Source organism: Malus sylvestris, chromosome 9 (assembly GCF_916048215.2).
Source record: "Malus sylvestris chromosome 9, drMalSylv7.2, whole genome shotgun sequence".
Lineage (NCBI taxonomy): Eukaryota > Viridiplantae > Streptophyta > Magnoliopsida > Rosales > Rosaceae > Malus > Malus sylvestris.
In genome coordinates this window covers 933,390-959,752 of record NC_062268.1, presented here as the reverse complement: position 1 = coordinate 959,752, position 26,363 = coordinate 933,390, and the positions used below count along the sequence as shown (strand labels likewise).

General features: G+C 37.7%; 5 protein-coding genes, 1 long non-coding RNA gene and 1 other non-coding gene across 9 annotated transcripts; 3 read left to right on the top strand and 4 right to left on the bottom strand.

Annotated features, from left to right (window-relative positions):
* Positions 1-4: 4 nt before the first annotated feature.
* Positions 5-10,576, bottom strand: LOC126582662 (uncharacterized). 3 transcript variants are annotated; one of them, XM_050246822.1, is made up of 2 exons: positions 9,422-10,575; positions 5-378 (listed from the first exon to the last, which is right to left on the bottom strand). In XM_050246822.1, the coding sequence occupies exon 1, from the start codon at positions 10,533-10,535 to the stop codon at positions 9,471-9,473; it is 1,065 nt and encodes a 354-aa protein (XP_050102779.1). In that variant the 5' UTR covers positions 10,536-10,575; the 3' UTR covers positions 5-378; positions 9,422-9,470. The 3 variants fall into 3 exon arrangements, with proteins under 3 accessions (XP_050102779.1, XP_050102780.1, XP_050102781.1); XM_050246823.1 differs by lacking the exon at positions 5-378 and adding an exon at positions 8,770-9,053 and having other exon boundaries at positions 9,422-10,576; XM_050246824.1 differs by lacking the exon at positions 5-378 and adding an exon at positions 9,261-9,342 and having other exon boundaries at positions 9,422-10,576.
* LOC126582665 (uncharacterized) lies at positions 2,183-4,913 on the bottom strand. Its single transcript, XM_050246826.1, has 2 exons — positions 3,168-4,913; positions 2,183-2,760 (listed from the first exon to the last, which is right to left on the bottom strand). The coding sequence occupies exon 1, from the start codon at positions 4,141-4,143 to the stop codon at positions 3,241-3,243; it is 903 nt and encodes a 300-aa protein (XP_050102783.1). The 5' UTR covers positions 4,144-4,913; the 3' UTR covers positions 2,183-2,760; positions 3,168-3,240.
* LOC126582670 (uncharacterized) lies at positions 5,718-6,589 on the top strand. The gene is made up of 2 exons (XR_007609562.1): positions 5,718-5,881; positions 6,252-6,589. It is a non-coding gene; the product is annotated as an uncharacterized LOC126582670 (long non-coding RNA).
* A 3,829-nt stretch (positions 10,577-14,405) lies between the features above and the next one.
* Positions 14,406-17,606, bottom strand: LOC126582664 (cytochrome c1-2, heme protein, mitochondrial). Its single transcript, XM_050246825.1, has 8 exons — positions 17,433-17,606; positions 16,898-16,968; positions 16,350-16,564; positions 15,771-16,050; positions 15,615-15,686; positions 15,039-15,155; positions 14,882-14,947; positions 14,406-14,793 (listed from the first exon to the last, which is right to left on the bottom strand). Exons 2-8 carry the CDS (start codon positions 16,952-16,954, stop codon positions 14,677-14,679), a joined length of 924 nt encoding a protein of 307 aa, XP_050102782.1. The 5' UTR covers positions 16,955-16,968; positions 17,433-17,606; the 3' UTR covers positions 14,406-14,676.
* A 1,551-nt stretch (positions 17,607-19,157) lies between these two features.
* Positions 19,158-23,052, top strand: LOC126582659 (ribulose-1,5 bisphosphate carboxylase/oxygenase large subunit N-methyltransferase, chloroplastic-like). The gene is made up of 12 exons (XM_050246819.1): positions 19,158-19,695; positions 19,820-19,895; positions 20,005-20,210; positions 20,314-20,400; positions 20,484-20,576; positions 20,745-20,899; positions 21,002-21,086; positions 21,178-21,264; positions 21,347-21,466; positions 21,899-22,000; positions 22,082-22,253; positions 22,672-23,052. The coding sequence occupies exons 1-11, from the start codon at positions 19,324-19,326 to the stop codon at positions 22,247-22,249; spliced, it is 1,551 nt and encodes a 516-aa protein (XP_050102776.1). The 5' UTR covers positions 19,158-19,323; the 3' UTR covers positions 22,250-22,253; positions 22,672-23,052.
* Positions 21,542-21,660, top strand: LOC126584005 (5S ribosomal RNA). Its single transcript, XR_007609929.1, has one exon. It is a non-coding gene; the product is annotated as a 5S ribosomal RNA (ribosomal RNA).
* Positions 23,053-23,198: 146 nt separating the features above from the next.
* Positions 23,199-26,303, bottom strand: LOC126582661 (COP9 signalosome complex subunit 3-like). Its single transcript, XM_050246821.1, has 11 exons — positions 26,022-26,303; positions 25,534-25,649; positions 25,200-25,446; positions 24,909-24,966; positions 24,717-24,806; positions 24,519-24,584; positions 24,271-24,360; positions 23,945-24,103; positions 23,739-23,860; positions 23,556-23,628; positions 23,199-23,480 (listed from the first exon to the last, which is right to left on the bottom strand). The coding sequence occupies exons 1-11, from the start codon at positions 26,201-26,203 to the stop codon at positions 23,412-23,414; spliced, it is 1,272 nt and encodes a 423-aa protein (XP_050102778.1). The 5' UTR covers positions 26,204-26,303; the 3' UTR covers positions 23,199-23,411.
* Positions 26,304-26,363: the final 60 nt, after the last annotated feature.

Below are 26,363 nucleotides of genomic sequence, written 5' to 3'. Positions count from 1 at the left end.
TCGATTAATCTCTGATGATAACATGTGCATTACTGCATTAGAAAAGCATAAACATACCAGCAGTTTTTTACATAGCTTGCTTGCTCATACATTATATATATACGTACTCAAACCTTTAAGGATTTCATCAGCAGCTACTTTAATTTGCTGCTAAATCAAGAGTATACGTACAGTAGAAGTGGAGTACGTACTGCTTCGTATCCCTTCTTTTCAACTCAATGCGTTTCTTGGCATTGAAATAATTCAACATCTAATACGTACGTACTGCTTCGTGCTTACCAGTATGTACACTTTCAAGACGCTACTGTTCAATTATTCTTCAGATCCACAGAAGCTAGCCAGCCTCCTCGGGAAAGATCAAACCCTGTTACAATAATTCTAGCAACAAAAATTAAACATTAATTATTATATGCATAAAACAATAATTAACAAGAAATGAAAACAGGGTATATATATGCATAAAACAATAATTAATAAGAAATAAACATTAATTACTATCCTCACACTCTTTTTTATTTCTCACATATATTTCTAATTTTTAACCGTCGAATATGATGAATTGAAAAAATAAATGACAGAAATTAACAAGAATTTGTAACGCGTAAAAAAATATGTTGGATATCACACTTCAAAAGTTAAAAGAATTACACAGAAGATATGAGCTTCTTCTGTAGTCCACTCTATATATCTTAAACAATGTCCCGGGGCAGAGATCCAAAATTCCAAATATAGCACTAAGCAAGCTACAGTTTAAGCAGATATCTCTACTTTTGGAACTTTTTTAACTGTATGATAGAGATCACATCAAGGATACAGTACACGTTAAAATATAATAATATTATTATATATTCCAGCTGGTTCCACGAATCCAAACATTTCTGACTTTTCTTCTGAACCAATTAATTCGCTGAACATGTCATGCATGCAATATAAATTGAATGAAAAGACTGATGTTATCAGATAATACTACAACCAGCGGGAGAAGAGAAATTCAATGAGCTATAATGCAAGGTAGTTGTTTTCTTGGCTGTCATGATGTAGGGTGAAGGAATGTAAGTCTACATGGATAGGTGAACAAAGTAAGCTAAGTTCTTAGTTATATAATATTTTGATTTATATTTTTATTTAGCGATAATCAAACTTAAAATTTTTCATTTACAAATAAAGAATAATATTATTAAAACTTAATACTATGCGGCAATTTAAGTACTTATCAGACCAAAGGAATAGTAACTTAGTTACTTAGTTTAAGAATTACAACGCAGGTTCTTCATTTTTCATCAGCAAATGAATGAGGATTCGATCTTGAAAATCTTTTAACAATGGGGGAAATTCTATTTTTATAACACACCCCCAAGGAAAAAAGAGAAAAAAATAGTAGAATTCTACTAGGAACAATCAATATCCACACGGAGTAAATGACAATATACTAGTTATCTATCTGATACCGAGCAATTGTTCCAATCATCTCCTCTATTCTATGTAAAAAAATAACTTACAAGAAATAAGATCACTAAACTTACAAGGCATTAATTAATTATGTGACACCAAGTAAAAAAGTTAAAGCATATAAAAATGTGTAATATGTGTGGGACAATGCCACCATTTTTGTGTTATCGGCTCATGTAAGTCTCTCTCTTATTTCTCTTATTAATTATGTGCATATGTGTGTATAAATATATATGTGTGTGTGTGTGTGTCTATATATATATATATATAAGAACTATTTTTTCAAGTATTGATAAATAACATCATTCAGATAACCCATTGTTGATTGACCACTGGAATCTAATTAGGGTTCAAAAGTTCAATTTAGTAATTGACTTTCCCATGATTAGAGATGATATTTTCAGATAGATAAATATATATATATATATATACACAATTTGTTAATCGTTTCGTTTTGCCTATTAATTAGTATAAACATCATGTTTCTGGCAAAGACGTGCACCAAAAGCATGATGCCATGTAAGCCAACCAGCCAGATGGTTATATATAGAAGGATCAAATTAATTTAAGGGAAAGTTGATATAACTCCTATTTTTGTAGCCAATAGTAGGAATAATCCAGTTTATTAAAATAAGTCCAATTCGTTAAATTTAATTATTTTATAATCAATAATTATCTCTTAAAAGAAAAAACTTATTGTAAAAATCAAATTTCTTTCTAATTATCCCTTTGATTATTTCTTTTCTTGTTATTCCTCCTGCTTTAACCCATTTATAGATTTTTTTTTAATTTTTATAATCAACCTATATCACAAATTAATTGTATTTATCTACCTATATGACAGATTATTTTTCATAGTCAACCTGTCACAGATTAATGTGTCTTGCTTATAAGTATATTATGTTTTTTTTCTACCTTTTAGTTAGGTTTCATATCTCACTTATAGGTATAATATACATTCATATATTTGCTACTTGAGTTAGGGGTAAAATGTTTTGCAGATGGATTTATGTTAGTATATTATTATTTTTTTGTTTATAAGATATTAATTAAATATTTTGGAGTTGAAAAATGCATAATATTAAAAGATTTTAATTGATTTTTAATATTTTTAGAAAATATAAAAAGAGTATAAAAGAAATAAAAACATATAATTAGATAATTGGAGTCACTCCTAAAAACACTTTATGTTTTTAGACCTGAATCTAAAAGCCCCTTAATTTAAAGGGTTAGATGTAGATGAGATGACTGTGGCTAAAGTTGGCATTACTGGCAGGATAGAAAGAATAGGGCAGTCTCTCTTTATCTTACCTGGCAAGAAGATCAGAAAAAAAAGGGGATTAGTCTTGGCTCAAGCTTAATTAATACAATAAATATATAAGAGATATGGTCATAAATTAACCTGGTCTCTTTTTAAATTATCCTGGTGTTTAAACATTGGTTCTTGTTAATTTGAATAATTACTTAATTAGTTACTCGATGGCCACGACTCTACCAATGAATTAAAAAGCAAAAAACTAAAACGAAATGGTCATAACTTTGTCCCACCTACACCACAAATAAAGTTTTGCCAGATATAGCTTGCTCTACCACTTGTTTAGGAGTACTTCTTAATCCGTGTTTATCTTAATTTGCGCACTTAAATTAAGTTTAATTGGCGAAGTTAATGACCAAACCAACTCAAATGTTTATAATATATATGAATGCAAATTATATACCTGAGATCGTAGGCTTCCATTCCATAATCTACTGATAATCGTATCCATAAATACGATTACAAACGACTTCAAATCAACGGCCCAGAGTGAGAGCAGCGTTAACGTCGAGCCTCCATGCAAATCCTCCATCGTCCATTCTCCACAAATCACAAGGCACAGTTCGAGAGCACCTCTCCTTACCCACCGTGTACTGCAGCTTTACTTGGCATGTTATTAACGCTGAAGCATCCGCGTACGGCAGTTTCTCCTTCACCACCAACCACACCGCTATCTCCGCCCCGCGCTTCTGCTGGCTCACCATCCTCTTAAACGCCCCGTTCAACCACTGCACCCTGTTCTGACCGTCCGATATAAAACCCGGACACGTGTCCCCCTCCAGATCACTCTTCATCCTCTCGGCGTCCCTACTCCTAAAACTTCCAAACGTACCTTGCACATTCATGCATGTGCCTGTCACGCACTCCACAGTCACCCAAGACTCCACCGCCACCATCTGCCGCATCCCCTCCGTCGGATCTGATCCTCCTCCACCACCCATGTAATTCCTCAACCACATGGGAATTCCTAGGCCTAAGGCCTCATCTTCTTTACCAGTAGGATTACTATTTTTGTTATTTCTATGGTTATTATTGTCCGTCACCGTAGGATCTAACGGACGCCAAGATTCACCGTTCGATGAGCCGTTGTTATCGTTTTTCTCCGGCAAGAGCTGCAGAGTCGTCACCACGCGCTGAGGATCCTTATTCTTCGCCCTACATACATTATTCTTGGAAACCCTAACGTACTTTCTCTTTCTTCTTGCACTCGTCAAAATACTCGCAACCGAGTTTTCGTTATTACCAACCTCTCCGGCTCTGTTCGTCACCGGTTTCGGTGCAATCGGCCGAAATCTAAGCATGTTCGGGTTCACGATTGCAGGCTCATCCTGCCCCCCACCATCTCTTCTTAGCATCCGCCGCCGTTCTCCGCCCTCCATATCAACAACCTTTACACAATCTCTCTCTCTCTCTCTACTTTCTCTCTCTCGTCGGATTGGAAGCTAAGAATAGCGATGATTATATTAATAGGCGGCAGGCAGAAGTAGTAACAACGACACGCGAGAGGAAGCGCGTGTAAAGACTTGTACCACCAACGCCCCTTCCCCACCATGGGCTAGGGTTACAGCTCCGAAACAACGACGGGATCCAAGTGGTTAAATCCTTTTCACCCCTAGTGGGGCCCACTAGAACTCATGTCCCTCCCTCCCATCCAATGAGAGAGCAGTATGTGTCAGCCACTTTCAAAAGCAGACGTCGACGTGGGGCTGCCTCGAGCATAGCGTACTGCTGTTGCCCTTTGGGGAGGTTCGAGGTATCAAATACGTGGTCGTCTTCCATTCGCGAAGAACATCAAAATTCGGTTTGCGAAAGAGTAACATTAAAAGCTTTCACGCGAGACACACCGCGTGACGCGCAATCTCGCGTGGACGGGCTCTCACTCACGACAACAATTAGAAGGGTAGGTGAACGACGTGGAGTTTGTGCGAGTGAAAGAGATCAAATTGGTGCTTTTACGATATGGACGCGTGGTTGGTCGGATGGACAAGTGAATCTTTGGGCAAGATTTTTTAGGTTTATTTTGGTTTTAATTTCCGTTTATGGAATAGAACATTTTCTATTATTGGATACCTGTGAATTGTGATCGAGCGCTGCCACGTGATACCTGTGATCGACTGCTGCCACGTGTTCTTAAAATATCTGTTGTAAATCCTTAGCTTTCTATTTGTCAAAGTTGTAAATTCATAGCTAGATCTACTATTTGTGAGAGTATTATTTTTAAAGAAAAATTAATGAAAAATATTTTAAAATTTTATATTCTAATTAAAAGTTATCTAATAATTTTATGAGAGATTATATTCACACCTTAAATTACTTTTTTCATATTCTTTTAATTTTTTAATATTTTTTTATCAAGTATTAGTGGTGTTTAGAAAATATTAAAAAATTAAAAATATGTGGGAAAAGTTATTTGGGGTGTGAATATAATCTCTCTAATTTTATTTAATAATTAAAATAAAAAAACATAAAATATAAATATGTGTGCCCAGCATGTGTTAAATTTTATAAATAGTATAGTACCGTTAAGTTTTATAAATAATGTAGTAGCGTTAAGTTTCATAAATAATATAATAAATATCATAAATAGTGTAGTAAATTTCATAAATAATGTAGTAAATTTCATAAAATACAGTTAAATTTTATAAATAGCGTAGTAAGTTTTATAAATAGTATGTGTGAGGACCAGTAGTAGAACGTCGGGGAAACATCCACTCGAATCCTCCGACAGTGGGCATCTGGCCTGATTTAGGACCAGACTATCCACCCCACAACAGCAGCTAGCTAGGTCACCACCAAGTCCCTCATTAGAATCCAACATCCTCTTCCTCCAGTCTCTCTCACTATCATTATACTGCAAAATTCCAGCCAAACCATCATCCTCCTTTGATGGTTGAATCCATATGAAATCCTGGGAGGGGGGGAGGGAGGGTGGGTGGGAGGGAGCGAGGGAGGGAGGGAGAGAGAGTATAAAATCCTGGGAGACAGAGAGAGAGAGAGAGAGGAGACTTGGTCGGCGTCTATGAATATACGGAGTTGTCGTCGGCGAGGTGGGCTGGTCGTGGTTTTGGGTGATTCGGTGACTATCGGTAGAACTGAAGAATTTGGCGTTTACTCTAAGTTGGTATTTCTGGGTTTTTTGTTTTAATTTCCAATACAAAATAATAATGTTAACAGTGTTAACCTTTTATTAAGTTAGAAGACAAGTGTCAAGCTATTAGATAAGAGACACTAAAAAGATAAAATTTAGAGACAACGGATTTTAGGAGTGATATTCACACACTTATTTTTACATCTCACACATTTCTTGTTAATTTCTATCATTTAATATTTTTGAATTCATCTGATCTAACGAACTAAAATTAAAAATGTGTCGGAAGTAAAAAGTGATATTCTTCTATCGCTTGGATTGGTGGACATTCGTGATACAGGTGGAAACGATTTGCATCTAGGCCCCAAGTTTTCTAATTTTTTATTTTTTGAGTCGCAGGTCGGGCTACTCTCGTTCTTCCAGTAGATGACCCTGAGCAAGAGGAGGCAGAGCACGACACCACCAGCAAATTCAGTTTGAGGAGGTTGTGGGTGAAGGCGACGAGGCCCTTGCGGAGGCCATCGAGGCTGGGGATCGTAAGGATGGGCACTATGACGACATGACGACTCTGCGGCGGTGGGGCAGCCAAGGACAACTCACTCCAACGTCATCAAATATCTGTGCTGATTGTTTTTCTGGTTCTTGCTTTTATTGTTTTTTGTTTGGAAAATTTCAGAAGTATGCTTTGCTTTGTGATTAACTTCTATCGATTTTAATTTGCATTTTTGAAGGGAGAACGATGAACTTGGTTTTATTATTTTAGTTTCAATTGTAGGTCTAATTTTTTATTTCATTATTTTGAATAAATTACAAAAGTTAATCAATTATAAATGAGTGGGAGAACACATGATAGCCTAAAAAGTGTGTGATTAAGATACATTACAGTTAATGTGGACGAGCTAAAATGCTCCTATTATTTTTTAATCTAAGGTTCAGGGTAAGTTTACCACATTACTGCATATCCATTGAACGATACTATATCCTAATGCTTTATTTTTTTATTGTTTACATAGAATGACAAGTTTCCAAGGACAGAATATTGTATATATTTATCTGTAATTTATTTACTAAGTTTGGAGATGCCTATGTTTGGTATTCAGGGCGTATAGCATTACTTTATAAGCTGTTGGACCATCTAAAAGTTGGGCATATATACCTAAACCCCGGCCTTGGAGGGATGCCCTAGAGACCTCATTTTCCATTTTATTGAAACAGTTATATTGCCAGTGATGTTCAGTTAAGCAACATAATACATTATCTATATTATTGAACTCGTTCTTCGATATAGTTGAATATAAAATCCATTACTTATGTTTTTTATAATAGTTCAGATGAGTTTAATTTTGCTATACAAGAATTCGACACCTTGAATTTAATTTTCAATAACACTATTCATGATGTGAGGTTGGTAGAGGTTAGGGCTAGATTGGGGTTAGGCGTAAGAAGGTTTTGTAAAGCAGGAAAGTGTTTAGTAAACTATAATGTCGTGAGTACTTTTAACAAAAAATAAAATGATGGGGGTAGAATAGTGATTACGAAAGTTTCATTAATTGGTATTATTTACTTGCCTCCAAAAAAAAATTGCTTTTTAAAGAAGAATATGTAGTGCTGTTTTGGACCCATGATTTTGAAAAAAAAAAACATTTTTTTTTCATTTACCAAACACAATTAAGACAACTTTTTAAGAAACTGCTTTTAAAAAAATTTAGGCAACTTCAAACTAACCCAATTTTAACTATTGGGGCACCCATCTATTTTTTCCCTATTTTATAATTATTTATTCCCTTTTCTCTCTTACATGGTTTACCAATTATTTAATAGAAATCAAACTCATAATTTTAATATATTGAAGGCTAAATAGCTAAAATGGTCCATGAGATTTGCATAATTCATCACTTTGGTTTCTAACATTTCAAATCGATAAAAGTGTTTTATGAGATTGTCCACCATCCATCATTTTGGTCATTATGTTAAAAAATCCGTTAAGTGTCCCAGAGCTATTGCCCGGAAGTTTGGACAATTTTCAAAGCTTTGTAACTCAATCATTTCTTAACCAAACTCGATCCATAATGTATCAAAATAAAGATAGGAAAGTGTAGAATAAGATTATACCTATTTGGAACCCTAATGACTGTCGAAGATTTTCGGAAAATAACCTTAAAGTTAACTGGTCCGAAGGAAAACTCGCCGGAAATTGGGTAAACTTTAAATGATTATAATTTATTCAATACTCAATGAAATCAAGTGATTCAAAAACAAAAATCATACTTTTCGACGCGAATAAGAGAATGATACCTTTTTCGACGGCTAACTCACCATGGTTTGGCCAGAAAATGGCTGTCTTGATCTCGAATTAGCTACTTTCGAGGTGTTTTCCGGCCAAATTAGTGGTTTAGCAGCCTACAAAGGTACCATTCTCTTAGTCTCGTCGAGAAGTATGATTTTCATTTTTGAATCACTTGATTTCGTTAAGTATTAAAGAAATTATGAACGTTTAAAGTTTACCCAGTTTCCGGCGAGTTTTCTAGTTTTCCCCAGACCAGTCAACTTTGAGGTTATTTTTCGGCCATCTCCGGCAGCCATTGGGATTCTAAATAGGTATAATCTTATTCTATACTTTCCTATCTTCATTTTGATATATTATGGATCGAATTTGGTTAATAAACGATTGAGTTATGAAGCTTTGAAAATTGTCCAAACTTCCTGCCAAGAGCTCCGAGACACTTAACAGAGTTTTAACAAAATGATCAAAATGATGGATGATGGACAATATCAAAGACCACTTTTATCGATTTGAAATGTTAAGAATCAAAGTAATGAGTTATACAAATCTCAGAGATCATTTTGACTATTTACCCTATATTGAAACAAAAATTTGAAATATATCAACCACGCTGGACTCAAAATATTCGACGAATTATAAGAATTTGATTCTTATATAAAAAAAAATACTACTTAATTATACGTGGGGTTCTTGAAAACATCTCACAACAGGAGAACGTATGACACACAGCAGCCAACAAAAGATAATATTTCCATCAGCTCCTTTAATTATATATATCTTTATCTATATCTATATCAACATAGATGCTAGGTGTGGCTCAATGAGAGCAACCACGTGTTGCTTTGTTTGAACTTCTCTTCCTCTCCTCCTTTCCCTTTCCACGGTTTTAGATCGAAACAAAAGCTTTTACCTACTACCTGTAAGCTTTCATCACATATTCAGTATTTATTTGACGGATAATGTCTCCGAGACTACATTTTGATTGTGATACAAAATGTTAACCGCCGAGAGTCCCAAAAGAAAAGTAAACCAAAGCTTTTACCCCTGTACTTATATGTCTATAATTCTATGTTTTGGTAAGTTCGCCTAAGCTTCCGTCCTTCGTCCGACTAGCGTCTAACATATTTCAGAACCTTAATGATTTTACACTTACTAGTAAAAGTGACACATATAAAGACGTTATCATCAGAGATTGAGCTTTGTTCCCTGTGCGAGTTAGTCTATCGTTTAGTAGTTTGCTTTATTCAAAGGTTTATATTAAAAACCAGAATTAATAAACATATACCTGATTTTTATTAGCACCTTCTGCTCCCTCAAGCTTTGCTTCTCCTAGCTTAAAGACCCAAACTAAGCGCCGCCGTGATATCCAGCCTCCAAGCCAACCCACACTCCATCCTCCACACATCGCACGGCACCGTCTTCGAGCACTTCTCCTTCTGCAACGTGGAGTACTGGAGCCTCACCCGGCAACTGAACATCGGGTGAGCATACGGCAGGCTCTCCTTCGTATCCAGCCACACCACAACCTCCGCCGGCGGCAACTGCCCCTCTACATAGCTCACCATCCTCTTGTAGGCCTCGTTCACCCACTGCACTTTGTTAGAACCGTCCGATATAAACCCCGGACACGTGTCTTTGTCCAAACTCTTCATTTTGTCCATGTCCGTATACCCTAACCCTCGTACTTCCATGCACGTGTCTGTCACGCTTTCCACCGTCACCCACGACTCCACCGTCGTCACACGAGTCACCACCGCCGCACGATCTGTCCTGGACCGGCTGTCCTCGTTCCAGACGGACCTGTTCATCTTATGGTTTAGGTTCTTCCACGTAGGAATCTCCCTGTTACCCCAAGATCCACTACCTGAAAAACGTAGAGAGTCTGTTTTTTCCGGCATCAGTGGAAGAGTGACGACATCCGGCGGATTATCATCTGTGGAAGATCTACTGTTGATTAATTTTCTTGCGCTGTTATTATTCTTAGGGTCCTTCGCGACCCTAATGTACTTCCTCTTTACTCTCTTGCTTGCAGAAAGGACGGTTTTACCATCCGCCGAAGTCGGACCGGAGGAAGAGCCGCCAGCCGCCGGTTTCGGAGCGATCGGCCGGAATCTGAGCATTATCTGGTTGATTATCGTCTTATCCGGAGCACCAGTCTCACCGCCTGCCACGCGCCATCCATCTCCCGCGTCCATCCACTCTCCTCGTACGATGTTCCCCTCCTCTCTCCCTCGGATGCCTGATCTCTGTCTGTCTGTCTCTCTTTCCTTTCTCTCTCTATCTCTCTCTCTCTCTCTCGTCTCCGGAGGACAGAAGCGATAATCATAGCAGGAGCGTGGTGGCTGGGTGAGGAACCACCACGTGTCTAGGGCACCACTCCAGCAGTTGTGACTACCCATTGGCTGATTCGTTTGCCTGCAGGGCCCGCCTAACGTTTGGCGTATCTAGGAAGAATATATATATATATATATATATATTACACATGCTACTGAAATTAAATTTGGAGATTAAATTTTAAAAATTAAAAGACATATATGTTGATGATTGGTTTATAATTTAAGCATTGAAAGACGTGTTCATTTTTATTAGTGATATATCATTTAGTTTACAATTTTAATCTCTAAATTTTAGTCCCTAACCTTTAGCATTACTCATATTATTTTATGTGACATGATAAACGTTGACTGCGTAATTGGACCAATTGGCATGTCTTATGTATATAAGCTATACTAAAAACAAATACACAATGTTACCAACACATTTATTTTTATTCCCATATAACCTTTTTAATTTTTTACAGTGGGATCTAATAAATTAAAAAAAAATTAATATAAATAAAGTTGGAGTTTCACCGTGAAATTAAGTGACAAATTAAGAGTAGTCTAATTTTTTGTAAGTTCTCGCATGTTTGGTCATACGTGGAGAATTTTAAAGTTTAACATGTGGACAACATAAAAAGTGTGGCGTAAAGCACGTGTGACAGTTAGGCTTCACATATGAGCAAAATTTCTCTAATACCAAGAAGAAAATAGGGGGTTTCACTATAAAACTAATTGATAATTTGAGGAGTACCAAACTTCTCATAAGTCCTTGCATAATTTGGTTATTCATCAATGTATGACAGTATTTTGACGTAAACGTGTTTCATATAAGTTGTTCTCGTATATTAAAAGCGTAATCGAGTTCCATGTTCTGGAGTTGGACCCACATGTTGGCCAACCAGGCATCTGAGGGTGGGAAGCACTCTCACAAAAAGGAGGGACACGTGGAGTTAGGTTAGGGGGAAAGTATCATGTTTTCCAACCGAAGTGGAAATTGAAGTTTCCTACTTTGTGATTGAGAACGTTCGAGAATGTCCACACGTGTACCAAAGAGATTAGCCAAAACAAGTAATATGGCCTTTCAGCACAGTTGAGGAATGTGGGTGGCACGGTGGCCCGGAAGTGCGTGAGGTTTGCGGACCAAGGCGTTGGTTTGACAGTACGACTTGATTGGTGGGGTGGTCGGACTGGACCACCTGGCTTTTCCTGCAATTCATGAGCGTATCGACGCGTGGATGGTTTCAAGAGATGACAGTCAGACAAACGCATCACCTTTTGTAAGCCAATGACCTTATATATATATATATATATATATTTATGAACGGTTATTGATACTCTAAAAATCTTATTCTAAATATATAAAGTTTGAAGTGTAGAATGAGAATTTTGAAGTGTCAATAACAATTTTTTTTTGAACTTGGAAGTACTTAAGAAATGGGAGATCTTAAGATGTCGGCTATTATATAATTTTACGTGTTTATTATGCGACTGTAATGAGATCGGGTGTAGTCGAAATATCCAGAATTTCATATTTTTGTAAGAGTTTAATAGGTGTTTTACGAATGACGTAATTGAAGTATTCTCTACCCAAATATTTGTGGACCGTTCATGGCAGAGTTGGTTATTGGTTGCCTTGACTCTAACAACTTCAAAAACTCAGTGTATGATTGTTGGTGTATTGTATTTGACTCCTATAAACAATTAGGGCAAACTAAATTACAATCTCCTCCAACTTACTTGTTCCATTTTCTCCTATCATCTTTGTTTTCCTATTCCCTCTTCTTGTATGCGACTTTATTGTGTGCATTATTTGCTCAATTAAATACTTTAGTTGATAAGCCTTAGTAGCCTTCAACATTGCTCCACAATATCCTACAACTACCCTCAGCAAGCCTCCATAGATAATTGTAATTATCGACACATGTTGGCTTAAGTTTTCAGCATATGTAGGGCCAAATTAGCAGATGCCTACTAAATGTTTGACAAAATGATCTAATAACGGTTTTTTGATTTATATCATGACCTATTATTAAAGAATTACGACTCCACCCCGAGTGGTGTACATATTTCATCGCTCAAAAAAAATTTAGAAAGTAATTTTGGACACCGATTTTCTCCTCATGCAAAACCTTGGTATCTTTGACCTTTATGTTGAAGAAAGCAAAGAAGAACAAAGGAATAGGAACTGAATGTGTACCAAATGTAGACAGACATGTGCATAACTTAGGGACCACTATTTTACTTGTACGAATAAAACGGAGGTGTAAGCACTTGAGATTCATAATTTGTAGGGAACAAATGTTGCCACGTGGGTCTATGACAGATAAGGGTTATGAGTCAGCCTCGATTAGTAGGAGGCAGATTCTCTGTCCTTCCACTTTTCGTGTCCTCTTATGCCCTTTTATTTGTATGGTCACGGTTAAAGCATGTCAACATTTTATATTACTATTCATTTTTGTCTTATTATTTCTATAAAAAATTATATATATATATATAAAATATTAATGTGGTTTAACCGTGATCACATAAAACAGAAGGGCACGGAAAGTCCCGATCAGTAATCTCTTGCCGCTGATTCGCCACCAATCCATCTCACATCTCATCCTCATTCCTCACATCTTCTAGAATTTAATATTGGATTGGGGTTTATGGAGACTACGGGCCTGATATAGTTGGGCTACACTTTAGCTTCTTTCTAAATAGAGAGCCCATTTATGGACATTTCCGATTAGCTAACTAGAACATCAAACAAAGTGTCCGGATCTCTCTCACTCGAACAATCTGGATTTTCTGGTCCTTAGGCACCAAACAGTAAGGTTAGGATTAGGGATGGGCAAATACCCATTGGTTATGGATAACCGCGGTTACCCGTCCATTTAAATTAAACGGTTACGGTTATGGGTAACCGTTTAGATAAATAAACGGTTATGGGTATAACCGTTTACCCGCAAAATTTAAATTGGTGGTTATGGGTATTAACCACGGTTATAAACTGGTAACCGTTTACCCATTTATTTTATATATGTAAAACTAACACAAATCATGTTCTCGATCGAATAATACTTAGCACTCAATAAATTAGCAAGGAATTCATCGGTCATTCTCTCAATAATACTACTACAGGAATGATGATTCTCATCATCAATGAATTGGCCAAATTAATTTAAATTCCTTGCGGGTAACCGTGAAATTGACAGAAATGTCTTCTAAACAATTTTTGTAACCCAATAATACTTAGCAAATATTATATTTACCTTCATTGGTAACAGTTAAAAATATCATTCGTAAACTATTATTTCAATTATTGGAATGGTATAAGGACTTAAAAAATTAAAATATGGAAATGTATGATGAATGTACCTATAACGGTGTTTAATTGTCAAACAAAAAATTATGACAATTTTTTTTAAATTTTCAAGTTGTTAAAAAACATGTAGATGAGTGAAAAAAGGGTAATAGTAAAAAAAAAAAAGATAAACGGGTTAAAAAAAATAAATGGGTAAACGGGTATTAAACGGTTACGGTTAAATAGGAATGCGGTTATGGGTATGGTTAACCGTTTATAAACGGTTATGGGTATGGATATAACCGTTTAGGCAATTATCCAATGGGTAAACGGTTACGCGGGTATGAGCATAAACGGTCATAGGTAAATTAACCGCGGTTACCCGCCCGCATAACCATTGCCCATCCCTAGTTAGGATAGGATCCAATTTGGAAACGACAAATCCTTCGTCCAAATAATGCATTACCACATAGAGAAAAAACTCACACAAAACAACGGATTATTAGATCCAGACGCTATGTGACGGTGAACCAATTCTATGCAAGTCTTTCGCTCAACTTTTGGTATTATTTGTTACTTGGGCGTTGCACCAAAACAAAAAAATAAAAAAAATTGTCTTCAATCTAGAAAATGGAACAATATCTACCGGTACACATGAAGACTAACTGTAATCCAACGAGTAGAATTCGGCACTTGAAGAAAATTTAATCAAAATTCACATGCCCAAGCAAGGAAAAAAAAAAATTCCTTGTGTATGGAGTAGCTTATTCTCTCTTAAAACGACATTCCTAGGGTCACTCCATCACCAATTTCGGATTCGAGCCAATTTGACATGGAAGAAACGAAAGACTTTGATTACAATGTGAAAAAAAATTATTTCCAAAACAGGTCCTCCCAGAAGCAAAACATTGAAAGAAACCAAAGTAAGGCGGCTTAGTTGACAACGTCGAGAACCAGCTTGCGGGACTTGAGAACTGACCACTTCAAGCGCCGGTAGTATGCAGCTTGAAGTAGCGCCAGAGAGAGAACAAAGATCCATTTGAATCCCATCTGCATTTTCAAGGCTCATCGTGTCAGGATTTAAATAGTTTCAGGCTTTCAGCATTGACAATGAGGGAAATTGCATAATGAAACTTACGAGTTTCCTCTCTTCCATTTCTGGTTCTGCGGCCCATGTCAAGAATGACACAACATCTTTCCCCATCTGCAACATAGCAATATTCGATTAGTTTGAGCAACCATTCAGAAATAAGATTCGCACGTAATATATACAGATACTTTAACCATAAACCAACCTGAGCCTCAGTTGCAGGAGTACCATCTTCGTACTCAACAGCACCATCATTAAGCATTTTAGGCATAGCAATTGCTCCCCCAGGAAAGTACGGATTATAGTGCAGGCCATCTCGGATCTACAAAGACCAGAGAACATTTTGCAGTTGATAAGAATTAGAGGACATCACCTCCATTTCAAAGAACCACAAATTCGCAAACTCCATACACAAACATAATTCTCAGTAGGGTGGAACTAAGCACCAGATTGATGTTCACCGTTCAAATCTAATCTAATCTAATTACAACACTGATTGATGCAAACACCAGACACTCACCGCCAAACAACAAATTAGCAACGACAACAGCACAACACAACAGGGACCAGGGGCCCAACAAACATACGAAATGTTATTTCCATTTTAGTCATAACTCAGAAATAGATGGGTATTAGTTGGCTTCGTAAATAGCCATATATACATTTTGCCATAGTTCTACAAAATCAGGATAGTGCAAATTCATATAAACATGTAAGCCTTCTTTCTTTTTCACGACATCGACAATTTTTTTTTCAGAATAAATTTAAGAATAGAAGTTACCTGAACACCAGCTGGAGGATCACGGTAACCGGTGAGAAGGGCAAATACATAATTCTGACCATTGTGACGAGCCTGCAAGGATATGGGTGAGATATTTCCAGGGGAAATACCAAAATACAAATCAATAAGAATTTATTAGCAGAAGACTGAGAGCACCTTTGTAATAAGACTCAAATCAGGAGGATATGCTCCACCATTAGCAAACCTAGCTGCCTGCTCATTTGCATATGGCTGCGGGAATCGATCACTAAGTTTACCAGGGCGAGTAAACAACTCACCCTCGTCGTTCGGCCCATCCGTTACCTCAATCTCAGCTGCCATAGCCTTTGTCTCCTCTTCGGTATAAGCAACACCCACCAAATCACGGTAGGATATTAAAGACATGGAATGGCAGGATGCACAGACTTGTGTGTAAACCTGATGACCACGACGAATCCTGCAAGTAGAAAAAATTGAACTTCAACCATCAACCACCCACATCATGATATAACATTTCAGATACAATAAATATGGGATTCTTGCTTGAGGGGTACCAGAGTGTAGGGTAAAATCTGAAGGCTAGAGATATAAACCAAAATGTTTGGCAAAAACCAACGGAGCTCAAAATATTATAAGACTCGACACCTTTAAGCTTCGGTTGCATCAAGTAAAAAGCAACTTCTATTCACAAGAAATAAATAATCGAAAAGAGACACACACACACACACACAGAGCATGGATTCTGTTTTAACTCACGAAGCATGATCATATGAGCTAAGGATTCCTGCATGAGGCCAGGGGTAGTTTGGGCTCTCTAATCCATGTTCAGCCTCATCTGCAGATGCAACAGTTGCAAAACTTAACAGTCCTGAAACACCTGCTCCAAGGAGCGCAAGTGCTCTGAGGGACCTTGCCCCAGCAGAGCCAGCATCATCTTTCTTATGTATTAGAGAAGCCAACAATGGAGAGGCCTGCAATTAAGTGGCATACAAAAACCATTATTATGCTAATCTAGAACTAAGATTTACGATATTTCCACGAGAAAAAAAGGTAAAGAGAGACTTTAGTTAGAGACGGAGTTACTAACATAAATGATTGATTTCCTTCTTTCAACAAATGTAAATGGAAATGGCATTTACTTTAAAAAGCATACATAACTCACAAATGAAAGTTAAACTAACATAATCCTAACAATTTCTGGATGCTACCATAAATTTCCAATTAAGTAATGTAGAGCATCACGACTGGAAACGTTGAATGCCGAAGAAAACATAAAGGACAACGATGCGGGACGAAGATCTTACAGTAGATTGAGACTGAAGCTTCCTCCTCAATAACTGGTGGATCGCTCCTCCAGCCATTTCAGTCAATATTCCTGTCAATTACCGAAATCCCAAAACATAAATAAACTTGCACAACTCGTTTGCTCAAATTAAACCTCCAATTGAACAATGGAACTGCGCATACTAACAAAATAACGATTACAAAAAAACTGCAACAAAACGAAATATAATTCTACAGCATTTCAAAGAACATATAATTTAAAATAAAAAAAAATTGGAAGAAAACAACTGTAAGATCAATCATCGAAACAGAATCGCGGATACCATTTCTCGATTGGAACAATCAAAAAGTTCAAATTTTGACCGCAGTAACAGTTAAAATTTGGATTGGAACAATCATAAAGTTCAAATTTTGACGGCAGAAATAGTTGAAATTTGGATTGGAACGATCACAGATAAACAGACACGAACCCTAAGTCGAAAGGGGAGCACAGATCTGGTGAGGCATCAGAAAGGGAGAGGGAAAGAGAGAGAGAGGGGTTGAATAGGAACTCACAGTGGGAAAGCGACGTCGTCTGAGAGAGAACGGTCAAGGAGCTGCCGGAGCTCGGAGATCGAAATGAAGGAGGAGAAGCAGCCGAGGAGGACCCTAAGAACTGTTCCTTCGTTCGCTGTATGCGAGAGAAAATGTGGGACTACGCCTTTTACCACACGCCCCTCTCTCTCTCTCTCTCTCTCTCTCTCTCTCTCGTTGTAGCCTGATAGAATCGTGGGCCAATGGTGGGCTGAATAGCCCATGTGTGGGACCCGGAGGCTTCTGTTTATGGGCCGGGCTTTTAGGTAATCCGCGGTTAAAAACCGCGCCACGGTTTCCTGTGTTTTCGGCCGTAAGCCATGGTTTCTTTTGAGGGACCGTCGTTTTCGAATTATTATTGTGCTTTCATGGTTTGTGATTGTGATGAACAAAATCATATAATTAATTTTTAAGAAAAACAAAAACTTAAGGGTTTGTTTGGTATTCTACTTTAATCTAATTTTTTAAACTTAAAAATAATTTTCAAGTTTTAGGCCTTAAAAACTGGTTGAGTATGCCTATTTTCAAAAACAAAACTCAAAATTAACTAAAAAATATAGTCTATTATCTAAAAATATAAAAGGTGAGTTTTCAGAGTTTTTAAACTTAAACTCCCTTATTTATTTTCTCTCTCTCTTTTCTTCTTTCTCTCTTCTCTTTTTTTTTACCTTTTTTGTCTCTCGTCCAATCCGCTATCTTCATTCTCTTGATTCTTTCTCTTACTCATCTTCCTCTCTATCTTATCCTATCCTCTCTCTTCTTTCTCTTTCCTTCAATGATCTCTTACTTTCTTTCATTCTCTCTTCTCTTTCTCCCTCTCCTGCGACCCCTTCTTTTTAGATTTCTATCTCTAGTTTAAGTAAGATTTAAAAAATTTAAATCGCAAACCAATTAAGTTTTTTAGTCTTAAAGAAAATTGTTTCCAATAAATGTTTTAAGAAATGATAAAAAAAAATTCAAATAGGATTACAAGCAGGTTCTAAGATTTTCAAATATTGGGCTTGAAAGTTGGACTGGACCTATGCGTATAGTTCATAGTGGGCTTATTATGGATGGGGCTGTTAGGGCCCATGGACGTTGCTGGTAAGGAGTCAAATATGGTGTCGACAAATCATGAGATGATAAAAACTTGTGTAGATGTGCTTAGATCCGTTAGTTGGGTCATACTTCATCTCTAAATGTGAGAATTGTCTTTGATAAATAAAAATAAATAAAAAATAACAGCTAATGTCTTAGAAGTTGGCAACATGGCAACATGACAATGTGACATTAAAATTTCTCCATGTCCATCCTCGGACTGCCTCATCAAAAGATGGTCGGACCACCTGATGAGATGATGTCACATGCGCAATTTACTTTTTAGCTAGGCGCCCACTAACAACATATCGACATGTAAATAGTCGAGAGGGAAACGACTTTAACTTATGGTCGTTTCAAGAGTAATGGTAGATAAACTTTTTAAATCAAAAATTTAAATTGTATTACGTTTCATCAATAAAAAAATAAGTACGTTAATAAAAAATTAAGCATTAATTCAATAATCAGTAATCATGTTATATTATTTACAAAATTATATTTAAAATTTGATATCTTTAATATTACTGTTTTAATATTAAGACAAATAAATAAACATTCAGAAAATAATAAATAAAATAATTAAAATGTTTGTTCATCATGTATCATCCTATAAAATGTTCCCAGCTGTGAGCTGCGAGAGTGAGTCCACACAACACCACCACCAACGCCAAACAGTATCTTTTCCCTCCAATCGGATTTACGCTGCCAAATTCCGCGCTCTTATCCCTCCCAATCCCCCCTCACTCCCTCTCTCTCTCTCTCTCCCCGTGAATTTTTCAAATCCCGACCCTCCGCCATGGAGCTCACTCCTCCGCCCCACCGTTGCATTTGGTCCTCGCCGATTCGTTCGTCCTGCTCCTCGCACCGCCCTCTCCTGGTTTCAATTTCGCCTCGGAAGACCAAGCTCCTTAGGTCCGTACCTTCTTTCAGATCGATTCGCCGGAGAAATTTGTGCTCCGCCTCCAGCTCCGAGACGTTGGTTGGGTCGCGGAAGGAGGACGGCGGCAAGGAGATTCAGGTGGTGAGCAAGAAAGACGAGGAGGAAGACTTGAAATCTTGGATGCACAAGAACGGCCTGCCTCCTTGCAAGGTCGTGCTCAAGGACAAACCTTCCTACGACGAGAAGCTCCGGCCCATTCATTACGTAGCTGCCAGCGAAGATCTTGAGGTGATGAGACTCTCAATTTTCCATTTCTGTAAAGTAATTCATAAAGTTCATTGGGTTTTAGTTCTTTGAGTTTCTTGGTGATGGGTTTTGATTTTTGTGTTCTTTGAATTGTTGTGATTGCTAGGTTGGTGATGTCGCATTTTCGGTGCCGGATTCTTTAGTTGTGACTCTCAAGAGAGTGTTGGGGAACGAAACAATCGGTAATGTGCAGTTTGTTGTTCAATTTCTCGACTTTTCTAATGAATGTTCATAGTCAATGGGGATATGCAGGCATACGTTAATGTGCATTATGCGTGTTTTATTCTGCAGCTGAATTATTAACTACGAACAAATTATCGGAATTGGCATGCTTGGCATTGTATCTGATGTATGAGAAGAAACAAGGAAAGAAATCATTTTGGTATCCCTATATAAGAGAGCTCGATCGTCAGCGAGGGAGGGGTCAATTAGCGGTGGAATCGCCCCTTATATGGTCAGAAGCTGAACTGGCCTATCTTACAGGCAGCCCCACAAAGGTATCTTATGCTACGATCACTGTACATCCAAGTTTAAGTAAGTTATGAAATTCTTCAGGATTTCAAAATGTTTTTACCCTACACTCTTGTGATGATGAATCAGGCTGATGTTCGTGCAAGGGCCGAAGGAATTAAAAGAGAATATAATGAGCTTGACACTGTCTGGTTTATGGCTGGTTCCCTATTTCAGGTATTACTCAAGTGTATTTGACTGGCACTAGTGTTGTAGCCAATTATATGGACTTCAATTTTCTTCATTATTTCATTTTGCAGCAATACCCATATGATATTCCCACAGAGGCCTTCCCATTTGAGATATTCAAACAAGCTTTTGTTGCAGTTCAGTCGTGTGTTGTGCATTTGCAGGTAACTTCCTCATTCTATCGGCAATATGTTTTCTTGTTACAATTAACCAACGCAAGATAAGAAAAGGGTATACATATTTTCTCAAGTGCTCCATGTCTCCTCTTTGCACCATGCATTTCTAATCAAGCCATCAGGATTTCTTACATTTTTTTTCCCTTTCCAACACAGAAAGTTAGTTTGGCTCAAAGATTTGCATTGGTTCCTCTTGGGCCCCCATTGTTAGCTTACGGAAGCAACTGTAGAGCAATGTTGACAGCTGTTGATGGTACTGTTCAACTAGTGGTTGATCGGCCATATAAAGCAGGGGAGTCTATTGTTGTGTGGTATGTTATTTGAATTTTTCAAGATTATGTAGCTACAGCGTGGCCTTATCATGTTACTTCCATGTATAAACCATAAAAATGTAATTTTGTAAAATATTATAGGTGTGGACCACAGCCTAATTCAAAGTTGCTTATAAACTATGGTTTTGTTGATGAAGATAATCCTTATGACCGTTTGGTGGTTGAGGTAAATACTGGACAATTTCATAAGCTTGCGGGTTCTGTTCATGTCAAATGTGTATGTGTTTGAAATATCCCATATGTCCTATGTGTTCCAGGCAGCTTTGAACACTGAGGATCCACAATATCAAGATAAAAGAATGGTTGCTCAAAGAAATGGAAAATTATCAGTACAAACTTTTCAGGTGTGTACTTAAAACTATTTCCCTTAAGAAAGTTATAACACGATGTTCTACATTAGTCTTTAATCTGCCTCATTGCTTTCAGGTATATGTGGGAAAGGAAAAGGAAACGGTCTTCGATATGCTTCCCTATCTGCGACTGGGCTATGTTTCAGATCCTTCAGAGATGCAGTCTGTTATCTCTTCTCAAGGTCCAATTTGTGCAGTAAGTTAACTTTTATGTTAAGAGCAAAGTGATTTTCATCAGTAGAATTTGATGGCACTACACCATAAGAGACTGGGATGCGATCATACCAACTCACATGCACCGGATCCCATCAGAACTCCGAAGTTAAGCGAGTTTGGGCGAGAGTAGTACTAGGATGGGTGACCTCCTGGGAAGTCCTCGTGTTGCATCCCCCCCACACCATAAGAGACTGGAACGTAGAACATTTGGGGACCTTGTTAAGGTTTAATAAACATTCTAAAGGTTGTTATCGTCAAGTTATCTGGCACGTGGTTGTTGATATATAGTATGCCTATGATTGTATGGAATTCAAAATTATTCGATTAACTGGTGAATATGTCTCGTCTTTAATGAAGCCAAAAAATTAATGGTGATAAATGACGTTGACTGCTGGATGTTATAAACTTATAGGTGAGTCCTTGTATGGAACGAGCGGTGTTGGACCAACTTGCTGATTATTTTAGGACACGGCTGGCTGGCTATCCAACTACATTGAGCGAAGATGATTCTTTGGTAATCTTGGCTCTGTCAAATTAGTAGTGGTACCAGGTTATTGCTAGCTGAATGAAAATTAATATTCTCACTCTTGTGCAGTTGGCAGATGCTAATTTGAATCCAAAGAAGCGAGTTGCTACTCGGCTTGTTAGGTTAGAAAAGAAAATGCTCCATGCATGCCTGAAGGTGGTGGTTGATTTGATAGGCCAGTTACCAGACGACACTGTATCACCATGCCCAGCTCCCTATGCCCCCTCGTTGAAATAAAAAGGTGCGCGTGTTGCTTATTGGTTCAAATGGGAGAATGTAATCCAGTTAAGCTGAAGGAATTTTATGAATCTGTTGGGATATGGGAAAGAGAGAGAGTATGTAGGAACAAATGTTACTTAGAATCTTAAAAGCAGTGGTATTTTTTAAAAGATATCTGAAAAATGAATGTCTTTGGTTAAATTATTTTGGAATGAACAATCTGAATCTGCAACCAAACCTAAAACACTAAATCTTTTGTTAGAGTTGTATCTTTCCGCTGCATAACATATGATGTCTTGTTGTCTTCAGAACCAATCATTATTTGTGTTATTTCCCTTGATCTTTAATGGTAATTTCTGATTGTTAACAGAATAGAAAAGTTTCATAGTTGAACGGATGCATCCTACTAAGTTCCTTTCCAAAACTATTTATCTTTGCAGATAGATCGAAGGAAGCGGGCAACGCATAGGGCAACCAAGGAGAACTGGAAAATGTCTCTGGCTCCATCAGGCATCAAAGAGGAGAGAATCAGGCATTCTTTTTCAGTAACATGTAAATTCCTTCCCACTTGTTTGTCAGCATACAATATAATCCGTCCCGACACTCTCCATCGTATATTCTCCCGAATTCATTTTCTTCCTCCCTCAGATGAATGGGGTGCCGGAAAAAAGAAACGAAAGGAAATGAAAATGATATGAAGGATGAATGCCTTGATGATTTTGGTAGCTAATGTAATCTTTGGTCGTTCTCTGTAAATGTGAATCGGGACGACCAGACTCTTAATCCGTTTGTGTTCAATGTACATTACTTTGTTCGGAATACGCATAACCCTTCTCGTAGAAGCTTGCTCTGCCTCCACCATTTTAGTCGAATATCTGCGTTGATTGTCGAAAAACCGATATAAATCGTAGGTTGTAACTCATACATCAAAACTTGATTGTTGAGTTCTCGCAAAATCGTTCATGGATGATCAAAAGAAAAGCTAATATAAAGCATGTTCAAAACTGGTTCTATAACTAGACAGTAGCCAGAGATATCTACTTCTCATCCGGGAGAAAATGACCGAAAATTTTCCATCTCTTTGCAAAATAAGGAGCCAAAAAAACAATTCAATGCTGCAGCATGTTTGTTCATCGCCATTCTCAACTTCAAGTCGATATGTTGGGTGAACCTGCTTAATTCATATGTTAAACTTCTGAGGAACGCCATCATAATCATCGAAGTCAAATCTCTGCCGCTCTCTTCCAGTCTGAACATATATGCAGGTATTAGTTTGATTGACGAACTAGCTAGTTCAGTATCACCACGGAAGCAATTCACTCACCTTTGATAGGAACAAAGGATCAGTTGAGATGTTTTCATCAATAGCAGTCAGCTTCCTTGACAGAGCCATTATCCTGGATGACGAGGAGGGGAACCGCATTTAAAATGGAAAAAAGCACACCACCTCTCCCGCAGACAAAAGAAAAGAACAATGCGAAATTTAATTGACATTCGGGCAATTTACCTCTGTATTGATGAGTCAATGTGTTCAATCATGTGACAGGTTTTATATTGCTCAGGATCCTCAAGAAATCTAACCATTCCATCCTTCTGGTTGATTGTTGCGAATATTTGACCATCTTCAATCTATACTTTGGTAAAAGAGAACATTAGGGTACAATATAAAAGATTTGTAATACCGATACTTTATTGCTGCTAATTTTGATTTACCATTTGTAGCACATGCATTTCTGCTTCCTTAGCGCTGTTTAGTTGAACGCTGTTGGCTATATCTTGAAGGGAAAGAGTCAAGTATGTCTGAGTCAGTCTCTGAATGTTTCGCTTATACTGGGAAGATAATACCTGCTTCACCAGTCCAAGATTGTTGTCCTAGAGAAAAACACAATTCGAAAGCCAAATTAAGAAGGTTGAAGAATTCAAGTCAGAGACTTGTAGGTTACAGAGGAATCATGTTGCATCCACTTTTTCTTTGACACCATGGATACGACATACGAATAAAGGAAAAACAACAGGATGAAAACATTATAAGAACTCACATTTTCATACTTTTCCTTGTGTCTGTCAACCATTGCCTCCAAATGTACAATTTTTCCGCTGACATAGCAGTGCGCCAATTCAATGTAGGGCTGCTCGAAAGGGAGTTAAAAAAACCAAATAAAGTCATCGGAGCTGGTAAGTTTAAATGCTAGCCTACTATGGAATGCTTGATTATATCAGGATTCAAATAAAGCAATCCATTAAAGAAAATACATGCAGCAAAGAGCAGCGCTCAACTTTGCATTACCTGACAATAGTTTTTTAGATTCCTCTGACATACTGAGGAGGTGTATTTAGGAAGACTGGTGCAGAACTATCACCACGAAAAGAACAATCATCAAATTATCCTCAAACAAATTTACAGCACAAACAGATGAACTTGTCAAGTCAAAACCGAGTCAAATTAAATGTCAAGGTAGATGGATCTATAAGAAGAAAGGCATACATTCCAATTGTGAATGAGTGAAACCAATATATGCTTTTTGTACGCTTCAACAGCTATTGCATTAAAAGAAGTCATTGGTGATGTTACAACCTGGAAAATATGATTTGCAATTAGAATGGACAAGTAAATCAAACTTCATAAAGAACATAATTTGAAGAGTATAAGAAGGTAAACTGAATATAGATCACAGACATTGTGAAGAAGCTCCAATGCTTTGCGAAAACACTTTTGTCCGATGCATATCATCCCCCTACAATGATGTCAAAAGTGAAATAGTGTCAAAAATTTCATTAGCAACACAACCCCCCCCCCCCCTAAAAAAAAAAGATTAAAGAATTAAGGAGCAAAACATGTCAAATATGTCAAACGAAGCAAGGACCCTTCCAAGAAGAAAATGAAAGTAATTTCCTCAATAATTAAAAACAGCTAACTCAAGTGAAAGCAAACTGAAACAAAGATAACACTGTTGAAAGAGCAACCGACCCGTAATAGCAATAGAGAAAAAGATCCCTTGGCTGATCAACCTCAAATATGTCATCATCTAAAACGGAATATCCAACTTTATAGGATTTTGACAACAAACAAAGCAGAAGAAACTCTGGATGCAAAGAAGTCAAATGTTCTGAGGAGGTCTGAATTTTCCGAATAGCTGTCAGCATCGGTGCCACCCCCCGCAGTGGTGCTTCAAGAAGCATAACATGATCTTTGAACCTCTTGCAAACAGATATGACTGCAAACCAAACAAATCCACAGAAAGAGGAATGAAATATGCCGTTTAACGTTTACGCAAATCAAATAAAAGAGTAAACATGAATACATTTATCAGGTTGCAAACGAATCTGCTCCGCAACACAGGAGTTGATAAATCTAGCAATGGGCAGGACCAACGCACTCGCCTGCTCTTTTGAAATCGAACCAGATGAGCATGCCTCCCTGTCACCACATTCACAAACCCATGATACTGTCAATTTCCACCAAATTTTCAAATGCTGGTGACTAGCAACCAGGCGGAATCTTAAACAAATGAACCGCACACTATACATGTTTTCGACAATCAAATTTGTGAACACAATTGCAATTTTCAAGCACTGCCAGAATTCTTAATGCAAATTATGTGATATCAAATTAAAAGATGTGTCTGAATTCTTTTACTCGATCACCATCGCTCCCACATCCCCCAACAATCAAACCCTAGCACATTGCGAACGACGCCGTCTGACCACACCCTAGGGCATCCAATACTGAAAACGAAAAATACACATAAAATTCGAAAACGAGGAGTGTCAGAGTGACGAAGAGGCTCACAGGATGTAGAGGTATCCGAGAGAGTGCGTGGCGGGGTCGAGCTGGTCGAGAACGGGAAGCAACCGAGTCGACTCGGCGTAGAGCGACTCCTGCGCTTGCTTCAGAAGGACGTGGAGGTGCGAGATGTCGCCGGAGCTCGACAGCCCTTGGATGTTCGTCACCAGAGATTGCATGGCTTCCATGGCTTCCGGTCAAGTTTCCGATTTCTGAGAATCCGGGAGCGGAAACGAGAGAGAAAGCTTCGGGAGCTAGCTCTGGTTTTTGGTTGCGTGTGTGCGTGTTATACGAGTTGATAAAAAACACGATCAACTAAGCCCATTAAAATGGGCTGTAGGCCCAGTA